The sequence below is a fragment of the Talpa occidentalis genome, unplaced genomic scaffold (assembly GCF_014898055.3).
Source record: "Talpa occidentalis isolate TD23 unplaced genomic scaffold, MPIMG_talOcc4v2.1 talOcc4.16, whole genome shotgun sequence".
NCBI classification, from domain to species: Eukaryota; Metazoa; Chordata; class Mammalia; order Eulipotyphla; family Talpidae; genus Talpa; species Talpa occidentalis.
The window spans coordinates 73160956-73183775 of record NW_023601653.1 but is presented as its reverse complement, the minus strand read 5'-3'; the positions used below and the strand labels follow the sequence as shown (position 1 = coordinate 73183775).

Below are 22820 nucleotides of genomic sequence, written 5' to 3'. Positions count from 1 at the left end.
AGGTTATCCTGCTCTGCAATTCAGTCACCTCTGTTGTCAACAATAGCAGCTGTACAACCAGGGCAGGGTGTGCTGGGGCTGGCTAGTGGGGGTATGCCACCTGGTCTGGGCAGGCCTGAACCCAGGAAAACTTCAGGCATGGGACCAATGTGTCTTCAAGACTCTTCCTTTCAGCGCTGGCCCTAGTCTTTTCTCCCCATTAGATGGCTATGCTCTCACTTTTTCTGTCCTAGCAGAATCTCTTAGGAAAGGACTAGAAAGATATTTCCCCTTGAGAGTGAATGGCCAACAATGTGTAGCCACAGTCCTTCCTGGAGAGTTTTACATTTAAATGACAGACAAGGCCGTTGTGAAGGGGGTGGACATAACAGTAGCTCCATCAGTCCTTACAGATGTTTGAGAAGTGAGAAGGTGTTTCTGGACCCTGAATTTATGTCGTATTCAAAACGTACACTCCATTTACACTAAGCGGATTTCTGAAACTAAGAATTGGATAGTGTGGGGTGAAATTAACAACTCAGGAACACATCACCCCCAGGATCATGGGTGGAGAGGGGCCAGGAGAAAGGCCAAATTCATTCCTCAATACAAGTGACACTGCATCTGCTTCCTGCTCCTTTGCACCCACCAGGGCCTGCAGTTGGGGAGACTACCCTCTGCCACCCCAGGAATCCCCTCTGTTCCCTCCCTGGAGATGCCCCACAGCTAGACCAGGTGCCCACAGCTAGGGCACCCACCTAGTCCAGTGAACTCACAGACAATCCCCAGTAAAATGGGATGTCCTCAATGGCTTCTCCTTGGCAACTCCAGTACCCTCACCATTCCATGCCTTCCCCCATCCCCAAACCTAGTGGCATTTTGTGGTCTCTCTCCCCACGTCCAACGCTGCTCCTGAAGACAGATGGAAGACTTATTCATATTAAAGTCTGGGTGGTCAATAAGTCTTTCTAGATGACTCCTTCCAGAAGTATGTGCATTTTATAAGGCACAAAGCCTTAAGCAGAAGGCAGGAAGCTCTCCTGATCCTCATCAGCCTCAGATTGTAGGGGCCTTCAGAGTACTCTCAAAAATCACAACAGATTCGTTACCTATTGTTGGACAACAAATGGCCACAAGTTTAGAAGCCTAAAACAACACCCATTTATTTTCTCCATGTTCTGGGCACAGCTTGGTGGGGTCCTGGGCTCCAGATCTCACCAGGCTCCAAAATGGTGTCAACTGGCATTGCAATCTCATCTAAGGCTCAAGGTCCTCTTCAAGCTCACTGTTGTTGGCAGGATTAGTTCCTTGAGATTATAAGACTGGGGTGCTCTGTAACTAGGGGCTGCCTGCTGTCCTTTGCGAGTTGGCCCTCTCCACATCTATAACTAGGGGCTGCCTGCTGTCCTTTGCGAGTTGGCCCTCTCCACATCACAGTAGCTTGCCCCTTTGAGGTGCACAGGAGAGTGTCTCTCTGCTGATTAGGTCAGGTCACCCAGGATGCCACCCTTCCCATTTCTGCCTGGCTCAATGTGAGCAGATAGCTGACCTAATCATGGGTGTGAGCTCCCATTTTATTCTCTAATCCCATCCGCTCAGTGGGGGTGGGAAGGAGACTGGACACAAAGGAATCTTGGAAGCCCTCTTAAAATGCTGCCCACCAACCAACTGGACAAACTACCTCCTGGTCTTCCTTTCTCTGGGTTAGAACTCAGGTCCCCAGGAGCTCCACAGAAACACAGTTATCTGCCTCTGAGACACTATATTCCTGCTTTTTCAGAACTCATGCCAGAAGGGAGAAGGTATCATAGTTGGGCTTGTTTTCCTTGATGAATTCTGCAGGTCTCCTGAGACCTGGACTGGAGATTGGTCTTGAGTTAAGCAAGTCAGTCCTGCAAGGGAAAGTGTAGACATTGAGGGGAACTGACCCCGTGGCTGCCTCTTTCTCTCTGAAGTTCCATCTCCCAAAGAATCTTCCCCAAGCTCCCATGAAAAACTGACACGAGGCAGGAATGTGCATCTTTCCTACCTGGTCTATTCATACTTCCAGGGAAACTTTGACCTTAGAGCATTTGTTTCAAGTTACAAGACACAATTGGCAACAGAGAGCAGGTGTGAAGTTCCATTGCCAAACTATTTCCAAAAATGGTAAATAGGTCCATCCCCCTGGTGTGGTGCCATCCTGCTTGGAGGCAGAAAGCTGGCCAAGATAACTCTAGGAGACTTCTACCAGCCACTAGCCATGCTTCACGCAAGCAAAGAAGAAAACCAGAGTTTAAATTCTTGAATCTGTTCCACCGAGTCCTCCACTAGACTGTAAGACTCACGAAAACAGAAACTTTTGCCAGCTGTGTTCAAGCCTTTACTCCCAGCGCTTGGAAAGTGCCCAACATGAATATTCAATGACTGTTTGTTGAATAACTAAAGAATTAACTCCCAAGTTATCTTTGTGTCTCTCAAAAACCTTCCTAGCCTGACCTATAACTTCCCTCCTCCAAAGTCAACGATCTCAACCTTCCTTGCCCCTGTAAGTTCATGTCATTCTCTAGTCTCTTTTACTTGCATTTCCAATCACTGCCCTGGCATTGGATCCTTTTCACCTGTCTACAGACCCTCCCAGATCTTCCCAGGCTGAAACATAACTGACTCCCCTGCTCTGGGGCACTAGCTCAGTTCTCTTTCTTTTTATTTTCCGCTGACCCTCTTAGAGGCTGGTGAACACCCTCTGCCGCACTCCATGAGCAAATGCCCCACTACACACACAAGATCACACACCTGATGCTTGGAAGCCCGCCTCCTGCTGTCACCAATCTAAAGTGACTCGAAAGAAGGTCACCAATAATCTGGAATCACAAAATCCCACAGACATCCTCAACCTTCCTCCTCCCTCTTCTCTGCAACTTGTGATGTTTATATCACCTTGAAATCTGTCCTCAACTCTCATGACCCATCTATCTTGGCTTTCCTGTCTCCATACAGCTCTTTAATGGCACGTTCTGACCGTAAAATCCCTCAGCATACTAGTTACAAGTTGTGTGTGCGCCATCTTCCATTCTCCAGACATGTGTTAATTATTTGCCCATGTACTTCTAGATGGCGTCTGTGATTTCTGCATTGAAATTCATAACAACTGAGCATTAACCACTAATTAAGAGGGAAAGATATCAGGCAGAGTCTTTGTGGTAAACTCTAAAGTTGTTCCATGGACTAGCTGTTCCCTGAGACCCTCACCCACTGTCATAAATTCCCTCTACTTTAAATGGAAGTGACCACTTCCAGATCTGCCTCTACTTTGCTGGTTGACCTTGGGTAAGTTTCCTAACATGTCTGACTCAGTTTTCTCATCTGTTGAAGGAAGTCAATCCTGCAGACTCTGTAGCTTGTTATGAAAATTAATTTACTTCATATAGTGCTTGGCACATAGCAGGTATTCAGAAGGTGGTAGCTATTTGATGATGATAATAATGATCATGTGAATGATGGTCAAGTCTCCATTTTCAGCCTTGACCCTACACCTGTGTTTCCGACAGCCTGTGGGCCCTCTATTCATCTACACAAAGTCATTGTCTTTCCCCATCTCACCCTAACCAGTCAGCCATGACTCCCTTTTTCACCTAACAGGACCTTGGCTGTCATGCCACCAGCCTGGGAAACTTGCATTGACCTAGGGTCCTCCTTTGTCCCATTGGCTGAATTTGTCACCCTCAATGTCCTATACCCACTGCCCTCCCAACCCCCACCCATGCCTTCTGCAATCATCCTGACCTTTCCACCAGACTGTCACCACATAGGGCTCTCTTTGCCTCTCCATTTGGATCACCCTGGCCACCTCCTAACTGCTTTCTGCTCCCTTATTATCCCACCATCCATCTTACACCCTAATGCCCTGGTCAGTGCACCCACAGAGCAGTTGTAAATACTGGCCCCCATCGCTTGAGACAATTGCCCAAGATAAGCATAAATGTTTCCTCCTGGCAATCCAGGGCTGGGCAAGTTGGCCCTGCTTACTTCTCTCCTCTGCTACCACCTGAAGTCTAAGTGCACACCCACTCCACTCCTGCCCCCACCAACCACCCCCAGCTCACTAGGCTTTCCTGCTCAGAGCGGCTGCTCAGCCTTCAGTGTTCCCCCCACTCCTGCCCCTTTGCTCTAGGTAAAAATGGCGCCCTTTCTTCAAGACCCATCTCTAACACGCCTCCTCTGTAATGCCTTCTCAGGCTCCCAACCAGATGGGGTCTGGGTACCACAGACCCCCATGGGCAAGATCTTTTCACACTTCCCTTTGGCCCCCAGCTTTCTCTGATCTCTGTGGTATTTATCTACCCTCTCCTTTCTCCCCCTTCCCTCCCCCAGACTCCATCGGAACAAAGAGGTTGGAGAAGTGGCCTTGTCATCCTCAGATCCACATCCAGCACCCACACAGAGCCTGGCACCCCACAACTGCTCACCATGGCATCTGAACCCAGTTGTTGGGTCTTTGCCATTTGTTCCAACGTGTTTAGCACAGCCAAATCCCATTTGCTCCAGCCTTGTGCCTGCCACACCCCCATCACCTCCACCACAAAGCCCCCATGGCTTCCTTCCCGACCTTCACAGGCCCCCCTCAATGCTCTCAGCACACACACAGGATTGTCTCATCTGTGTCCTCATCCCTGGTGCCCAGCGCTGAGCCAGAGCTGGAGTTGGGGCTTAATAAATATTTGCAGACATGAACTAAACTGAACTCCTTCCTATGCCCCAGGGGAAATAAAAATCCGGGCTCTCTTCTGGATCTGGGCTTGGAGTCAAACAACATAGCAACCCCCCACCCCCAAGCCCATCCACACTCCCCTCCTCCCGCTCTCACAGGGTTTGGGGGTCGGCAGTGCCCCAGGTCAGTCCCATCTACCCCAGCCAGGACCATCCATTGCCTCTATTGCTGTTCTTAGCCAGGGCCAGGTCAGAGCTGAGAGAGACCGATGGGGCCAGGAAGCACAGCCTCAGGGAGGGAGGCGGCTCTGGGTCCACAGGCCAAGGAGCAGCTCTGCTCGCCTCTCTCCAAACCCCATGAATCATGGGTAATTGTGGCCTCGCCTCTTCCCAAGAGAGCAATCTCTCAGCTTCTGCCAGAAGAAGCAGTGGAGGGGGGATCAGGGGGCTCTGGCTCTCTAATGAGCCTCTCAGTGTTAATTAGAACATGCTCCCTCTCTTCAGGTTGCTGCCGCAGCTGAGCCTGACAAGGGCTGCTGAGAAATGGCCTCCAATCAGGGTGGAGGAGGAAGAGCAGCTATCTGGGGGCCGTGGGGCTGCTAGGCCTGGTGGGTGGTGGGGGCTTTCACATGTGAGCAAGGATTTCCTCCTATCCAAGATCTGTCAGCTGATATGAGGTGAACCTGCAGGACTTGGCAGGGCAAATCCTAATGTGGGGGTGGGTGGGGCAGGGAGTAGGAAGTCTGGGAAGGAGGGAGAAGCTTTGGAGATGCTGAGGACAGCCCATAGGAGAGGCGGGGTTCACTGGACCCCTGACTCTTCTCTCTGTGCCCACCTCCCTCCTGGTGCTACAGAAAGTACTCCCCACGGTGGGCACTGGACCTGCCCAGGAGCAGGTACCCTTAGGAACCAATGCTGACTGTAGTCCAGGCGTGGCAGGGGAGCTGACAATCAGCTACTCCTGGGTCACAGAGACTCTCGCAGCAGGAGCTGCTCCAGGAGGCCCGCTACAAGCCCCACGTTGGCCTGACACCCTCTTCAGGGCACCCACAGTGCCCTCTCTGTGGGAAATCTACTCCTTCATTGCAATGGAGGAGTCCATGAGAGGTGCTGGGGTAAACTCACAGACCATGGAGTCCACACTTTGGCTGCCCTAGGGATGCACACTTAGGGATGCGTCCATGGTGAAAGCTTCAGCCTTTTCATTCTAAAATTGGGGACAGGAGTAGCACCTGGCGCACAGGGATTTCGTGCGGATCTGGAGAAATTGTGCATGGAAAATGCTTAGCACTGTGCCTGCACACGGGCTGACCGTGTCAACGAGCAGTGGCTGTACGCCTGTCACTGCAATGCGACTTCCCCAAAGGCCAGGACTGTGTCTTATCTGCATGGGGTGTCCCCAGGCCTCCCACGGGGCCCCGGACAGAGCAGCTATACAAGACCTGCCTTGAATAGACCTGATGGGAGGGGTGGGGTGGACAATCCCAGACACACCTCACTTTTACCACCCTGCTTTGTAGGCTGGACCCCTGTATCCTGCATTTCCAAGGGGGAACCTCGTCTTCAGAGCGGGAAGGAGCCCCATATACACCCCGGAATGGCCCCTCTTTCCACAAATGGGAAATCAAGTCCCAGTAACTTGGAAATGCAGCCACCACTTCTTCCCTTGAGAGGCACCCCATGGTGAGGCTGAAGGAGAACACGGCTCCCACGCAGAACCCTGACCACTGCTCCACAGCCCCTGGCCCGGGCAGCACAGCACAACGTGGACACCCAGGATGGACTGCAGTGGACGCTCATCCAAGGTGCCAGAGAACAAGATGCAAATACCCTAGAGAGTTTGAATGAATTTGGATATCACTCCTGAGCCCTCTATATCTTTTCTTAACGACCCCCAAAGGAACTGCACCCCTGCCTGTGCCCCTGGGTGGTGGCCCCGAAGATGGCTGAGAGGTGAAGCGTGAGAGCTGAGAGCAGAGGAAGCAGAGGAGGAGAGGGGTGCAGGAGGCCTCCTCGCCGTGTGACTACAGAGAGGGCGCTGGAGACTAGAGAGCAGGGACATTGCGGTAGGCCTCATTCATTCATTCATTCATTCACTCATTCATTCATGTGTTCCTTCAGTTCAAGCGCCAGAGACTGCCCAGGAGCACAAGGGTGACTAGAGCAGGGTGAAGTTGAAGGCACAACTCTAGGAGGCGCCAGCTCCTAAACAGACAATGGAGGGACCCGCACCCCTGGGGGTGTTCGGTGTACAACCTCCCAACTCTGCAACTGCCCGGAGAACAACAATCCTTGCCCTTATGAATGGGGCAGTTACCAGGGGGCACAGCACCTGCGGTACTCGGTGGAAACACACACCCAGGCTGAGACATGAGGGGTGCGTGGCGACGACTCAGGTAAAGCGTAATTGGGAACAGGTGGGGACTGTTTCCAGCAGAGAAATCAAATGGCCCAGAGGCAAATGTGGCAAGGGGATGTGGGGACAGCAAACAGGGAAGGCTGGAACCCTGAGTGGGAGTGAGGGCAGAGGTAGGACTGGGTCAGGGGGCCAAAGAGCCCAGGGAAGTCCCAAGGAGGAGTCATGAAAGGCTCTCACCAGGGGTGCTCCCTGCTCAGATGTGCTCTTCAGGAGGAGGACTCAGTTGCAGTGTGGGGATTAAGTTGGAAGAGGCATAGCAGGGGCACCTGTAGGGGGAGTTCCCAGGGGCGCAGGCAAGAGGTGATGGTGACCTGCTCTGGAGTGGGGGCAGTGAGGATGGCAGGAGAGGGTGGGATTTAGAAAACAGTTAAGAGGTTCTCTAGGTGGGTTTGGGATTTGAGCAGATGGGAGGGCCTCTGGGCTGGCTGATGGACCAGGCCTGGCAGTTGGTGGACCGGAGAGATAACAATTGTCCAAGATTCCCTCCAGCCCAAGGTCTACAGGGTTTGTGCGACTGTTTGGGATCACAGGATCAGAAAACTAAATCCCAGATCTTCAAGAAGCCTAGGGTTGGGTCCAGGCCCTCCCCGCCCGTTCCCCGCTCCAGGTCACTGAGTTATTATTTTCCCCTTTTTATCCTTCTATGTGCAGGCACTGTGTCAGGCACTGGGGAGATAATAATGAATAAGGAGGAAGAAGTAAAGAGGAAATGATGACACAGAGAATGCCTGGAGCTATGGCTGAGACAGGGCACCCAATGCAGCCTTGCAAGGGCAGGACAGGCTGCCAGAGGGAAGGGAGGAGCACCACAAGCGAGAGAAGGAGTCATGGAGGCTGAGTGGAGGAGCGCTGGGAAGAGCAGGAACGCTGGTGGTTGAGGCAAAGGGAACAGCATGTACAAAGCTCCAAAGAGAGAGGAGGCATATGCGGCCCAGAGAGGTTAAGCAACTTGCCCAAAGTCACACAGTTCATTTGCAGAAGTGGAAGTAGAGCTCCCTCTCTAGTAAATATGTCTCATGTTTTAAATTGCTAATCCTCAATCCTTTCCCTCCTTTTCAGCCACCCCCAGCCTGTGCTTGGCCTCAAGAAATACACAAGCCAGGGGCCCCCCTGGTGGCTCAAGGGATTAAGTCTCAGCACTGAAGCTATCAGCAGCCACTGCAGCTCGAGTTTGATCTCAGGCCAGGAAGCTACCTACATGGCGCAGCAGACCTCTCCTGTCTCGCCCGCTGCTCCCCTCAGCAGTGTATTTCAGTCAGTCTGCCTGTTCTGCTCCCCACTCTGTCTCTGGTGAATCCTCTCACCCCCTGCACCTTTGGTCTATACCCAGTTCTTATATGCATAAATTTTTTTAAATCTTTTTTTTAAAAAAGAAATACACAAGGCAGGAGAGGTGAGCAATTCCTCCCTCAGAACCAGGCCCTGACACACCCTCCACCTGTCCTCGCCTCTCCCGCTCTACTCCTGCTGGCCTAATGTACAAACACTTTATTTGAATTACGCACACTCTCCAAAAAAGGTCCACAGTGCCAATCAAAAAGCTGCACAATTCTCCATTATCCACCCAGGCAGTCAGAATTAGGCTAATTCCCCCACCCAAGCCAAAGCACATGTTACCTTTGGTGTTATTAACTGGATAATCCTTAAATTGAACTTAAATTTCTTTGAGAGGCAGGTAGAGACCATGTTTTTTTGTCTTTTAGCACCCCATTCCCTTTTGCTTTGCACATTAGAGTTATTTAAAAAAATTACTCTATGAGCTCTTACTATGTCTGGGACACTGCTACGTGCTAAGGGAGGACAAAGAAGAGTAAGAAATGGTCTCTCTCCTCAAGGAGCAGAGCTGTGTGCATTGAGAGGACTCTCTGGGCCAAGTGGCCACCTGGACCACATTGTGGTCTTCCAGAAGGATTACCGTGTGGGCCTTCACAGTAACTGCACTCACCACCTCACCAGCAGGACATCCGGTATATTTAACAGCTCTAATTGTTAACTGAACTAAGATCTTCTCCTATAGCCTTCACACATGTGTACCACCATTGTTGCCTGGAATGATAGAAAATACATCGAATCCTTTTTTCAACAGCAGACCTTCCATATTGAAGTTCTTTGCATATCAACAGTTTCTCCATATAACTCCAGCCAAACCTAGTCTCCTTCTCAGGAAAACCTCAGACCCTCAGGATTCTCATTTCCCCTCTGAAGTGAGGGCCCCAGGACCAAGCCCAGTCTTCAGACAGATGCTGACCAGTGTGGGACTCTGTCTGCTCCCTGATTGGGGACCTTTATTGACCCTTCTGTGAAGGCCACTCTGTGGCAACTGCTTCACTGGCTGTTGATTCACCTTAAGTTTACAGTAAAAGGACACCTGAAGATCTTTCTCCCAAGACCAACCCTACCCATCTTATACTAGTGCTCTGGAAGTTTCAAAGTTAGAAACAGAACTTTACATTTTTCTCTCTGTCACTTGAATTTTTTCATTAAACCATCATTCCATTCTGCTGAGGATATATATTTTTTTTTCAAGTCTTGGATTCTCCTTTCAAAGTATTAGCTGTTCCCTCTCAATTTTGTGTCATGAGAAAGTAGTCCCTTCTGAAAATTGTTGAACTGGACAACATCAGGACAGTGTCCCACTCAGCACCAAAGGAAAAATCAGCCTTTTTTTTGGGTGAACCCACCTGATAAATGTTGTCATCTAACCCTTTTCCTATCTTGTCCACAAAAATATCATGGGAGATTGTGTGTGATGCTTTTCTAAAGCACAGATGTACTGCCTATAGCTGGTCCCTGGTGCATGATAATAGCCTCCTGGTGCCAATGCCAAAAGAAAGAAAAATGGTTTGGCTTGACTCAGTCTTAGAGACCTTTGTACTGGCTTTTCTTCTCAAGACTCACCTTGTCATTGGATTCAAGAATGGGTCTTTAGAACCTATGCATTTAGAGCAAGAGGGACTGTGGAGATGATTCAAAGTCTAATTCCCAATTTTGCTGATGAGGTAACCCATGTGCAGAGTGTTTATTGGCATTCCCATAGTCACAGAGGTAATTAGAGCAAGAGCAAAGACTGGATTCCTTGTCTGTGGCTCCATATTCAATGCTTTTTTTCTTAACAATATCAAGTCATGATGTCTTCCTCTAAGTGCATGCAAACACACACACACATATCCTCCTTTGGGTCAGTTAACTGTTGAAGGCAAACCATGGCATCATCTCTTTTTGGGGGGGTTCAACATGAACCCCCATGAATGGAAAGTGGAGACCTGGAACCCCTCAATGGGATTTGTTCTCTAATAGTGGATCTTTGAACTCCCCCAGTCTGGGTTAATCTTGGGCATCCTCAGTCTACCTGGAGGACACAACTGTCTTTGCACCTCCTTTGAGCCTGTGTGTGCCTAGGCCTGGGGCTTTGCCCTGTGGGTAGACATATAAGAGAACTATCCCATTTAAGCATCTGGGGGAGGTAGATACTCCCCCAGGGAACAATGGGCCACTTGCTGAGAGGTTTGAGGCTTCCTGCACATTGAGAGGGAACAGAGCTTTCCACATGCTACCTGAGGGCCATTACAAGGCCTCTGCCTTATTAAGTCCGGTTGCCTGAGGAACTGGGGCTGCGGAAAAGACAGATTACTTACTTTGGGAGACCTAGTGGCTAAAGGGGAGTGCCTGCAGCAGAGGGGAGCCCACCTGCAAAATCCCTGCTACCCTGAACAGCCCACAAAAGCAGGGCCCCCTCACCACCCTTCCCACCCCCTTGGAGGCCCTGGGTACCTGTTTATTCTTTAGGTCAAGGGAGAGTTCGTAATCGGAGGCGGCAGGAGTGTGGGAGCAGAGCCCGGTCGCCAGGGCAGGCTGCTGCTGGCCCGGGGAGGCCGCGCGGTGGGGGCCAGCCCTCGGGGAGGCACCCCCCCTCGGGGAGGCACCCCCCGCCCCCGGCCGCTCCTCCTCCTCCTGCAGCTCCTGGGCTTGAGCCTTCGGGGCATGGGCACTGGGTCTGCCGGCTGCCACCGCCGCTGCTGCCACCACGGAGTCCTCCATGCCCCCACCGGCCTGGGCGCAGGAGCCATCACTGTGAACAAAAGGCAACGGTGCTCGGTTGGGGGAGAGGGGGATGGGGTGCATGTGGGTGTGGGAGTGGAGGAGAAACTGGGGCACTCTGGCCTGGCCTTTTTTGGCCTTTCTAGGGGTGGGGCTGGTGCACTTCCCTATAGGGAGTTGCCATCTTGGTAGAGAGGTGGCACGGAAGAGAGACTGAACTTGGGGCGGCCATCCTAGGCAGTAGGTAGCAACAGCTGTTGCCAGAGCTCATGAAACTCTGCTTAGGAGCCGCATGGCAGACTGGCTACGGGGAGGCTGCTTGGGTTCAAATCTGGGCTCTGCCTCTTAGCAGCTGTGGGACCTCGTCAGCAGGCTCCTTAGCCTCAATATGCCTGTTTCCCCATCTGGAAAATGTGCGTAATAACAGCACCCACCCTATAAGGATGCTGGGAGACTTAGGTTAGCTCAAGTTCTTACGCCAGGTCATGGTCACTGCTGTGTAAGTGTTAACTATTATAATTAGTGCTCTGGCTCCCTGGCCTTAGGGATCTGGGGGGCGAAACTGAGCCACATGAACCACTCCGTCTTTAGACTGCCCAAATGAATCTGGGGGAAGAAATGGTGCTTATAGGTCTGGTCTCAGCACAAAGCTCCTCCACTGCAGGTGGACTCCGGCTTTCTGGTGCTGGGTCTGTGAAGAGAAGCTCTGCTGGGTTCAAGGAAGCATCTGTTCTTCCTGGTGCTTCTTTTCCTCCCTTAGCTGCTCTGCCTGCTACTCTAAGATGACATCTCCTGGCTGGAGCAGCCCCATCCCAGCCTGCTCTGGGGATCAGTACACTCAGGTGCTCCCCTCCCTCATCAGCCTCCAGCCTCCAGGCTTTGCGCACAGTCCTAAGCTGCCTCCTCCAATATGCCTTCCTGGGTGACCCCAGCTTTCATTGTTCTGTCTGCTAGAAACTGAGTTGTGCTTCGAGAATCACTCTATTTCAGAGGAGTGTGAAGGCTCACAGCATGGGCTAAATCCAAGCTCTAGCATGGTGTAGCTTTGATTAAGTTGCTTTTTCTGGACCTTGGTTTCCTCGTCTATATAGTGAAAGTACTAGTACCTACCTTAGGGGGTTAAGATGAAGAATAAAGGAGTCCAAGTATGAGAGAGTTCTTAGAAAGCTTTGGTTGTGCCCACATGACATTAGGCCGATACACCTACGAGGCCCAGGCCATCCATGGGGGTTATTCCATGCATAAGCTGGCAAGATTTGAATATGGGGAATGAAAATCTTGAGGAAAATGGGGGAGCAAGCAGTTGCTCAGAGTATGACACGTGCCAGGACCAGAATGGCCTGCGTGTCGGAACATCCATCACATCGGGGGAGGGTCCCTCCTGGGAGGCTGGGTGCCTGCCAAGCAGGCCTGGTCCAGGCACATCTAAGACTCTCCTGGGGTTCCAGCCTGTCTGTCCTCTCTGCTATCAGAGCTGACTTCCTAAATACAGATGTGGAATGCCAATCCTCTGCTCAAAATTTTCCGGTAACTTGCTGATGCTGCTAGGATAAAGCCCTCCGGTGCAGCACTCCAGAACATTCATGATCATACCCCAACCTCCATTTCTACCCTCATCAGGAACACTGTGTACAAAACGAAGCTTTCTCCACATCTGCCCAGCACTCTTGACCACCCTGCCTCTCACGTGATTTCCCTTGGCCTGAAATGCCTTCTCCTCTCCAAGCTTCCACCATTCAATGCATTCCTTTCTCTCTCTTATCACCTCTTTCAAGGCTCTCTAACTGTCCCAGGAAGAGTCATTCTCACCCTCAATGTGCTCTAATTATCTTGGTGCTTGCATCTAGTTCAGCAATGTCCACTCTGTGCTCTAATTACTTATTGACATGTCCCCTACCACACTGTGCCACATACACCTTTTAATCATAGGTGCTTATCACAGTGGGCTGGCTCGTAAGGCATGCTTAGTAAGTGTTAAATGACTGGATAGATGGATGGGTGGGTGGATGGATATCATTTTAATCTCTATTACATTCCCAAAGGCAGAGATAGGGGGTGGATTTGTGAAGAACCGCTCCAAGCCTCCTCTAAGGGATGATGTCTTTTCCAGCTCCGGGAGAGTCGCTGGAGACGGACCTTGGCTGTCAGCCCCGTCAGCCCCTTCAGGGATTGTCTCTGCTGCAGAGACCATTTGCCCATATCCGAGCTCCTCAGCAGCTCCTGACCCCTCCAGCGCCTGGCAGAGGGCAACATGGCGGGGGGCCGAGGGAGACACCCCACCACGTGGCAGGGACTGCCTGAGCACAGATGCTGGGGTCCTGCCTGGTACCCGCTCAGCTCATTCACTGCTCCCACAGAAAGGCTGTCTTTTCCAAGGTGACCAATATATCAATGAGGTCATTTCCTCTCCATCACTCTCTTGAAAAGGAGATAATCACATCCCCATTTTGCAGATGAGAAAACTGAGGGCTTATGCTCTACTTGGAAAAGGGAAGTTTCAGGGGAGAGGCCCCCTGGATCCCCTCAGAGTCTGGTCATTGGCACAGAGGTGGGGAAATGAATGAGGAGGGGCCCCAAGGGGCTGATTGGTGTGGATTTTGGCGAAGGGCTGCCTGGACTGCCTTCTGTTCTGAGCAGTGGCTTGAACAGTGGTGACTGGAGACCTTGCTAGGAGTGTTTCAAGGCTGAAGGACTCTTCAGACTAGAAGGTTCCCCCAGGGCCTGACCAATTGCTGTAGATGATCCGAGATGCTGCCAGCCTTTCTTAACACTCTCTGGGAACAAAGAAAGTGGGCATTTTCGAACAAAAGCTAACAACATGCCTCACATGTCAAGATCTTTCAGCCTTTACTAAAGCACTTCTTTCTCTCCCTCATCTGAATCAAGAAAGTGATCTTAGACGGTCTGAGCCTGGAAGACAAGTGTCCTTAGGGGTCCCAGATGGTCCTGGGAAGGCTTGTGGTGAATACAGCATCAGTGTCAGAAAACAACTCACTCTGTGTTGATTCAAAGAGCAGGCTAGAAAATGCTGCCAGAGGCGGTGGAAAGAGCAGGGTTGGGGTCAGAGGCAGCCTCACTCTGCTGCAGCATTCATTAAGACCTGGGCTCGAGGCTGCACTCTGGATGTCTGCTCCCTCATCAAGAAATGGTCAGTTTGAACAAGGTGCTGTGGCATCTGGAAGGCGGGAGAGGCACAGCTTCCCCAGCTCCTCTTCTCTCCACATGCCTGCGCCCCCTCTACCCCATCCAGGTGCACACTCCCCCAGTCAGCAGCTGGGCCTCAGCAACCCTGCCCTCAACGCCCAAGGACACAGCATAAACCTTCCCTTGCCTCCCTCACATCAGTTAATCCATGCCCACACCTCCCCCCATCTGTGGCTCCTTGACCTCCATTATCCGAGCTGGAAGCCAGGTCCCAGAATAGCAACCCCTGGGGAGGACAGCTGTGGCTTTCTGGGCTCATCCACTTGCAGAGCCTGGCCTGACTTCATTGGCTGTGACAGATGCTTCTCTCTCCCATCTCCCAAGGGCCCTGAGAAAGTAAGTTATTCTCTCTCCTGTCACTGCTCCTTGGAGACTCCAGGCTTTGGTCTCACAGCTGTTCCAAAAGGTGCTGGCTGGTTTGGTTCATCTGTAGGGGCTTCACGTCAAAGGCATCACAGCCCTTCTCTGGCCTGGCACCCTCCCCACACCCAGGGCACCCACTCCCAGGAGGTCACAGGAGCAGCTCAGGCAGACTATCCCCAGAAGTCCTAGGTGGAATCTCCCTTGCTTAACGCACCCCCAGGGGAATGTCAGCACCTGGGCAGTCAACACCCTGTGCTCCAGGGAGGCCTCATCTAGAAGCTGCCTCAGGATAACTCCCTCAGCCTCCCAAGCTGGGCCACCCTGACTAACAGTATCTTATTGTCACTGCAATCTGAATATATTTTAGCGTTTTATTTTTTCACAAACAGGCATGAGTCGGGTAGCAAAATCAAACTCTAAGGACATCCTGCCTGCCCGGTCCCCTCCCCACCACACGGCACACAACTTCACAAACGATGCCTCCTCCCACACACCGTGCCTTTGGCTCCTTTTCTGTCTGCTTGTGTTACTCGCCCGAAGACAAGACCCTCCGGTTCCTGGCTTTCTCATCTCGCCCAACCTTAATGTGAAGTTCCAAGAAACCTGCCTTAAAACCGTTTCTGAACACACAGCCCAAAATCATCCCACAGCTGCTACAGACAGTGCTTAATATTCACCGCCTAGAGAACTCAGGGTTTTATTTCATTTTCTCCCTTTTATTATGAACTATTTTATATAGGCAGATAGGAATAAAATATATGTAAGGTAGAAAGAAAAATATTCCTTTTTACCTTACTCAAGAAATAGCACGTGGGAGGCCTTAAATATCCTTCCTTCCCTCTCAGTGGAATCCCTGTCCTGAATTTGTGTTTATCATTTTCTAGCTTTGCCTGAGGGGCAAATTGCCTCGTCTTTGTGTAAGCAGTGGTGGCTGCTTGGCAGCAGCGCCTTTGGAATTTGCATAGTAGTTGGTTTGCAGGGAGGCTCAGGAACACTTAGGTCTTTGCAGACCCCAAAGGAGTCAGGAAATCTCTCCTGGCGAGTTGCTCCCTGCCACTCCTGGCTGGCAGGACTGGTAGGATGGCAGGGCCAGTTACTACTCTGGGAAAGAAAATGGGTATGTTCCTTAGGGGTCCCCGCTTCCGGCCCCTTGTGCCTGGTTGTGTTACAATCTCCAAATGGACTCTGGTTACTGTCAAGCCAAAGGAGCTGCTGGAAATGGCAGGGGAGGCTGGGAGAGGTGTCCTCAAGAGAAGTGTCAGCCCAGGAGCCAGCTGGGAGCCAGGCTTCGGGCCACATAAGGCCACAGGCGGGGTTGGCCAGCTCGTAATTAGGGGCAGCATTGTGGACCTGGGGCCAGACTGCCTGGATTTGAACACTGGCTCTGCCATTTGCCACCGTGTGGCCCTGGGCACCTCCCTGTGCTTTACTCGCCTCTTTGTGAAAGAATTAAAGTAGTAACATATGTAAAATGCTCCGTGAACTCTATATAAGCAACAGCTATCTTTCCCATTTTAGGATTGCCAACATGTTATTTTGTCAAATAAGAAAACATAAAGCAAAAGCACCATTCAGTTTCCCTACAATATTACAAAAAGCAAAGTGAAAAGTTAGAGAGGTTGCCAAGAGAAGCTTTATCAGGAGGTAATAAGGGCTGGGAGGCAGCAGAGTATGAGTTTGAGATTTAGAGCCAGTCAGATTGATCGTGGCTAATATTTGAACACCCGCTAGCTGTGTGGCTTTGGGCTAGTTCCTAAACTTCTCTGATCCTATTTCCTTACATGAAAAGCAGGGATACCTATCAAATAATTTTGCCGGGAAAGTTAATAAAATAATGTCAGTAAAGCCTCTGGCACTTATTTGATGATTTCCTTCCCTAACCTGATACTATTGTGAGAGCTGTGACCACATGAGAACCCCCTCAGGGTGACCTACACAAACCACATGTGCACACCACCCATTTCCACGGCAGACATGAGGCCAGGCTTGGGTGTTTTGTATTCCCATGGCTATAATTATTTCACCCTCCTCCTGTTCCCACCCAGATCAGCCTACCTTACTCTAATAGAACCATTTGCAAGGAAACTCCTGTGGGCTCAATTTTGCAATATGCCTAGAGATAGGTCTCTATAGTCACCTTCCTTAGCTTCAGCTTCCTTCTGGAAGTCCTTCATAATGTCTAGCTGCAATCTTTCATGCTGCAGTAGAAACCACTCATGCACCAGAAGGGTCATACAATTTCTCTCATGCCTATAGGCTTCTAAGTCCATCTCCAAAAAGCACTGAGGAGAAGGGACAATCCAAGACTCACTGGCTTTGGGAAGAAGCCTCAGAGATCCCAGCTTGGGGAAGTACCTAGAGGTTGGGTAGGGGTCAGTGCCAGACCATAAACCTTTCTCTGTGAGAGCTGAACAGTCTTCTCCTAGTAGAACAGGCAAACTGTGAGAAGGCAAGATTTTCTTGATAATATGCCTCTGCTTTTAATCTCATCCTAGCTTGAGCTATGACAGCCTGGTGCTGAGTTAAATCATTTCCTTTCCTACCCTGATGTCTATAAAATCTCCTCGTCAGGCCTATTGGCCCTACTTGATTGGCATTCATCTAGGCCTTTAGATTCTTTGATCTCTTTTTCAAATTGGTCCTCAGTTCTCAGGGTCTCTCTCTTTATCTCTCTCTCGCTCTCTCTCTGGTATTGGCATCTTTCCAGTTGACACTACATATGTTATGGTTAGGTTTGACTAGACATATCTGCCTCCTTATCTACCCATATCATCTGTCAACCAACAGCAGGGCTAGACCCTAGACCCTCTCTCTGAAGGGCACAGTGCAAAGACCATGAACAAGCAAGGAAGCGTGTCCCCTCCTGCTGGCCATACCTCCACTACTAGGACTCCATTCCCTGGAATCATCAGTCCATCCATTCCAAACATTTTCCATTCATCCCTGCATTTCTATACCTTCTCCTGAGCTTCCTGGGTCTTGACAATTTTTTCCCTTTCTGTTTTTAAAAGATCCTGTTTTAAAATACCTAATGTCTGTTGGATGCTTACTATATGCCAGACACCTTTCTGTGCAGTATCTCTTTAAATCCTCCCACCACCCTAGGAGGGAGTGCAATTGTTATCTCCATTTTTCCGATAAATAAATTGAAGATAGAAAACTTTAGTAATTTAACCAAGGTCACAGAGTTTACAAGTGACCAAGCCAGGATTTGAACCTGGATTTGAATTACTGGCCATGCTTTCAACTGCACCACATTTTAAGTGCTTCATTGCAGACTTCCTGGATTCATTCTAGTGCACAGAATACCTCCTTACCTCTCTCTTCCTTCCAACCTAGAGGGAATCCACAAAAGTCACCCGTGCATATTTCTCTGCCCTTGGAGAAGAAAGGGGATTTGCATATTTTTAAGTGATTTCTTGATTCATAATTATGAGTATCCTGTTCACTAGGATCATTTCTCATTCTGAATTAGTAAATTATACTAATATATCAATCTCTTATGAATTTGGTTCTGGTGGGATGGTACCCCCAGAATCCAAGGATCTTAGGGTAACCGAATTGACTCTCCAAATCTGCAAAACTGCAGCCTTGGATGGCACCAAGCCCCTGCAGGTATGTGGGGGGGAGGGGGGTAGCACCAGGGCAGGACTGAGGACACACAATCAAACGGTGACAAGAAAGAAGCCGGGTTTGGTCACTGCACACTGCAGACCCTGGCACAATTCTGTCTTCACCTCTTCCAGCTTCCACCCTCAGGAACTTGAACAAGTTGCTCCCCTCACCTGAGTATTTCCTCAGCAATAAAATGCACACAGTAAGTGACCCCTGCCCCTGTGAATTTTAACAGAGGTGCCAGAGAGTGAAAAGGAGGAATTTTAGAACTTGGAAAATGCTGTACACACGTTAGTTGCTAAGGTTATGACTGGCTTTCCCCTTAGCCCTCCTTTATTTCCCATCTTTTCTGTCTTGGGAGTGAAAGAAACTGCTCCCGGGTCTAAGGTACACGCAGAGACCCAGCAGTGTGGAGTCAGGGAGCAGGCCCAGCCTCTTCCCTATGGACATGGGCACATTCAGTGCCCAGGCCACGCTGCTCAAGATGCGTGAGAACGCAGGGTGAGTGAGAGGAGCTGATCAGATGAGGGCACAGGATGATGAGCAAGGGGTGGTTTCTCTGTTGGTTTTTTGTTTTATTAATCTTCCTTTTATTTTTTAACAACAAATAAAACTGAGAAGGAGAAAGCTCGTACATTCATCGAGCCACTACTTCTTTCATATATGCTCAGGCTAGTTCCAACGTCACCTTTCCCATCTGCCTCTGGGGTCTGCTCCCAGACCCAAGTTCATAGCACTGGCCTTCGTTTTGCTTTGAAGATCCTCCTGGCCTTTCCAGATGTATGTCCCGTCCCTGGCCAAGGCATAGTGCCTGCTTACAGAACCGCTGCTAGAGGATCCTCGAAGGCTAGTTCACCCCTCATGTTATAGAAGAGGAAACTGAACCATAAAGAAGGGGCGGGCCGGGCCTCCCTGGTGGCACAGGTGGTCGAGCACAGCGCTGTGAAGCTGTCCGCAGCCTCTGCACTGCAGGTTCGATCCCAGCCACCCAGCCGGCGAGATACCCACATGGCACGGCAGACTTCTCCTGTCTTGCCCGCTGCTCCCCTCAGCAGTGTATTTCAGTCAATCTGCCTGTTCTGTTCCCCGTTCTGTCTCTGGTGAATCCTCTCAACCCCCACATCTTTGGCCTGTCCCCGGTTCTTGTATACATAAATAAATTAAAAAAGGGGGTGGGCCTCTCTCATTCTAGTGGGGGAAGCACCAGCTACTTCAGAAGCCTGATTTCTAGCCAGTTCTGCACTTCACCAGCTGGGAGACCTTGGGCAAGGCACCTTCCTCTGGTCCTCAATTTCCTATCTGGGCAATAAAGGGCTTGGCTCTCTTCCAGCTTTGACATCCTGAAGTTCTAAATCAACAGACCTCTCTCTCTCTGCCTCCCTCGCACTTCTCGCTGCTGGAGACAGCAACACGCTCCAGCTTCCTTCACAGACAGCTGTCTTTCCTGTTTGGTTTTGGTTTTTTTAATCATCACAATTGAAGCCTCCAAAAATCTCCTTCCTTAAGCTATCTAGGGCCTCTCAAAGGCAGTAAAGTCTTTAAGAATCTCTGATCTGATTAAATCACACCTGTTTTAGATTAAGAGTATTTTCTCTCTTGGGATTTGATGAAACCGAAAAACCCCTTTTGTCATACATCAGAAACACCTGATGAAATTATAAATCATTTCCATGGTCATGTTGTTGTTTAAAAGATAAATGAATGGATTAAGTTGACCTTTTGGAAGAGAAAACAAAACAAAAGCACAGGAAATGGTGAGGGTGGAAAAACCTCCCGGTCTGCAAAGAGAGGTTATTTCCTGGGAATGAAAAGATCCTAAAGATTCGTACAAGAAGTTTTCAGTAAATGAGACAAGAAAATTTGTTTCCTAGAAGACTGGACAAAACTCTACGTTAGGAATCAGCTAGTGATTCCTTGCAGTAGTTTTCTTTCATTTTGTTGATCTAGAAGAATTAGCTTTTGTTACATGTCTTTCTTTAAATAAAGCCTTGGTGGGGATATTCCTTGGCGGGGCACATAGCTCTTTTTCCCCTTACAAAATGTAGGGTAAGTGAAAAAGATATCAGGCTTTTCTGCCCTCCCACTATTAGGGTTGATGATGGATCCTTGTGGTCCTGAATGCATGCCTGATGGCGGGCACCTGGAGTGGGGTGTGGGCATGCGTAAGTGGGTATACCTGGGCTAAGGGTGGGCTTATCAGGGTGGCATCACAGGGATGCCAGCAGAAGCAGAACCATGAGTAGAGCAGAGAGCAGAGCAGAGAAGCAGAACCACGAGGAGCAGAGAAGTGGAGACCACCAGAGAAAGCCAGAGAGCCCAGATAAAGTGAAGACTTGCTGGGGGCTGGGAGACCTGCCAGCCTCCCGGCCCCCCAGCACCCCTGCCTGCTGTGTACCTGGTAAATCCCAGTTAAAGCCTGAAAAGCCACCGAGGGCTCCAGGTCTTCTCCTTTACCCCGTCTGCTCGGATCATAGAGAACCTGCACTGTGTCCATCCTGCCCTTACACAAAACTTTGGCTATTTCTCTCTTCAGCTTCCGTAGTTCTGATGGGTTTTCCTAATGCCACCTGCTTCGGCAAACAGCCTGGGGCCCATCGGGAGGAAAGAAAGGCCCTGTCTTCTCAGTCAGTCCTGAGAAACTACGAACCCAAAAGGTGTTGACCCCAAGCAGCCCACTTGGAGCTGCGGGAGCTGGCTGTCACTCCCCACCACACTGTTACATCCTCTGATGAAAACACCTCCCTTCTCGGTCTTCTGACTCCATCCAAGAAGCTGTCACCCATGACTTGCTTCGAAACCCTAGCTCTGCCGCTTACCAGGTATGTGACTCTTGGATAAATCATTCATACCTCTGAGCCTCAGTTTCCCTGTCTGTAAAATGGGAATAATAACATTTTCTGTGCTTTTGGTGAGAACTGATACTTGTAGGGCACAGAGCAAGTGCTCCATACATAATGTTCTCTTTCTAGCTCATGGGGTTGGGCAGGGGGAGGGCTACAGAACAGATATACAGAGTGAGGAGAAATTCTCTTATCACCTGTGAACGTGCTGCTGCTAGGAAGCTGTTTTAACTAGCAGTTCTTTGAAGGTAAACCCCAGTTTGGCCTCACTCACACCATGACACCCCCAAGGAAGCCCCATGGACCAGTGTCACTTCTGGGAACAAACTGGGTCACCTGTAGACACAGCCTTAGAGGACAGCTCAAAGCCTGGGAGGGCAATAAACACAAGGAAACTGGCTTGGACAAACACTTGACTCCCAACATGAATTCCATGTGCCAACCGAGGAAAAGTCCTCTGAACAGAAAATCAAAAGTCATGACAAGACAGGCTTTTTCCTTTGTCTCTCGAGAATTTGTGGGGGGGTAGGGGAATGCCCCCACCAAGGTGTCAGTATCTTGACATCTATTTTGTCTTTGTGCCTCCTAAGTGTATCAGCGAAGAGAGGGGACAAAGAGCATAGAGAGGGCATGTGACAGGTCATGGGCTCATCAGGGGACACAGTTCTCTAGCCCCAGGATCAAGTTCTGCTGGCCTCCTCCTGAGCACCCACAGGTGCAGAGCCCAGCCAAGGTGGATTCTACCGTAACTACACAGAGAGCCTCAGAGGACAGTGAGCAGCTTCTCCCTTCCCCGCGTTCCTCTGCTCTTCAGTGCAGACTCTGCACCCACATCAAACCCAGCTCTTCCTCCCTAGGAACCTCACCTGGGCCCCACAGCCAGGAAGAGGCTCCAGGCCTTGGGGCAATTCTGACAGCCCTGGGTTGGGTCACCTGATGGCCACTCCTGCAAAGGCTTCTGGGAACTAACCACTGGACTCTGAAGACCAGACAACTTCTCTGCATGGTGGCCACTGCCTGCTGGTGTGAAGCTGCTGAGACCTCAGAGCCTGAGGGCAGGGCAGGCTGGTGGGCCTGCCAGCTGCCCCTTCCTCCCCTCTCCCCGAGCCCCATATTCTCCCCTGGGACCTGGAGTGGGGAAACTGAGGCTTTTCCATACTCTTCCCCAGGGGGAATAGCACGCAGCTCTGCAGCCTCAGAACACCCCGCCTCCTCCCACCGGTGGGCGGGGCAGGTTCCCAGCAGCCTCCGAGCTTGGGGTGTGACAAATGGAGCGGGCATGTAACGCCAGCGCCCAAGTCCAGCTGTTTGAAGACTGAACTGTATCGATTGAGAATTTAATTGCTCCGTAATCGCTGAGTAAACACTGGCTGGTCCATTGATCACGCCTCAGGAAGGCAGGGAAGAGACAAGCGGAGGGAGGGATGCGCTGGCACTGCTAACCAAGGGCTCTCCCTGACAGCCATTCCTGGAAGGGTGTCCCTTCCTCCAGCGTACAAGGATGGCCGCCTCCAGCGGCGCCCAGGGCCACCCGCTGCGCACACTCTGCGGGCTGAGTAGCCGCAGATGCCTGGGGGGAGCCGGGCCCCCGAGGGGGCGGGGCACGGGGCGGGCCTGGTTAGGCAGGAGGCTCTCAATGGACACTGTCTCATGTGGAAACGCAGGTTACACCA

The 22820-nt window shown here is 50.7% G+C and overlaps 1 protein-coding gene and 1 long non-coding RNA gene across 4 annotated transcripts in view; one reads left to right on the top strand and one right to left on the bottom strand.

Moving 5' to 3' along the window:
* The window catches only part of IQSEC3 (IQ motif and Sec7 domain ArfGEF 3), an 86593-nt gene that overhangs the window by 31540 nt on the left and 32233 nt on the right, over positions 1–22820 (bottom strand). For all 3 annotated transcript variants that reach the window (XM_037514568.2, XM_037514567.1, XM_037514570.1), the window contains exon 3: positions 10859–11156. In XM_037514568.2, coding sequence (XP_037370465.1) covers positions 10859–11156 — 298 coding nt within the window. The remainder of the gene's footprint in view (positions 1–10858; positions 11157–22820) is intronic.
* Positions 14581–22334, top strand: LOC129146000 (uncharacterized). The gene is made up of 3 exons (XR_008552291.1): positions 14581–14665; positions 20841–21126; positions 22005–22334. It is a non-coding gene; the product is annotated as an uncharacterized LOC129146000 (long non-coding RNA).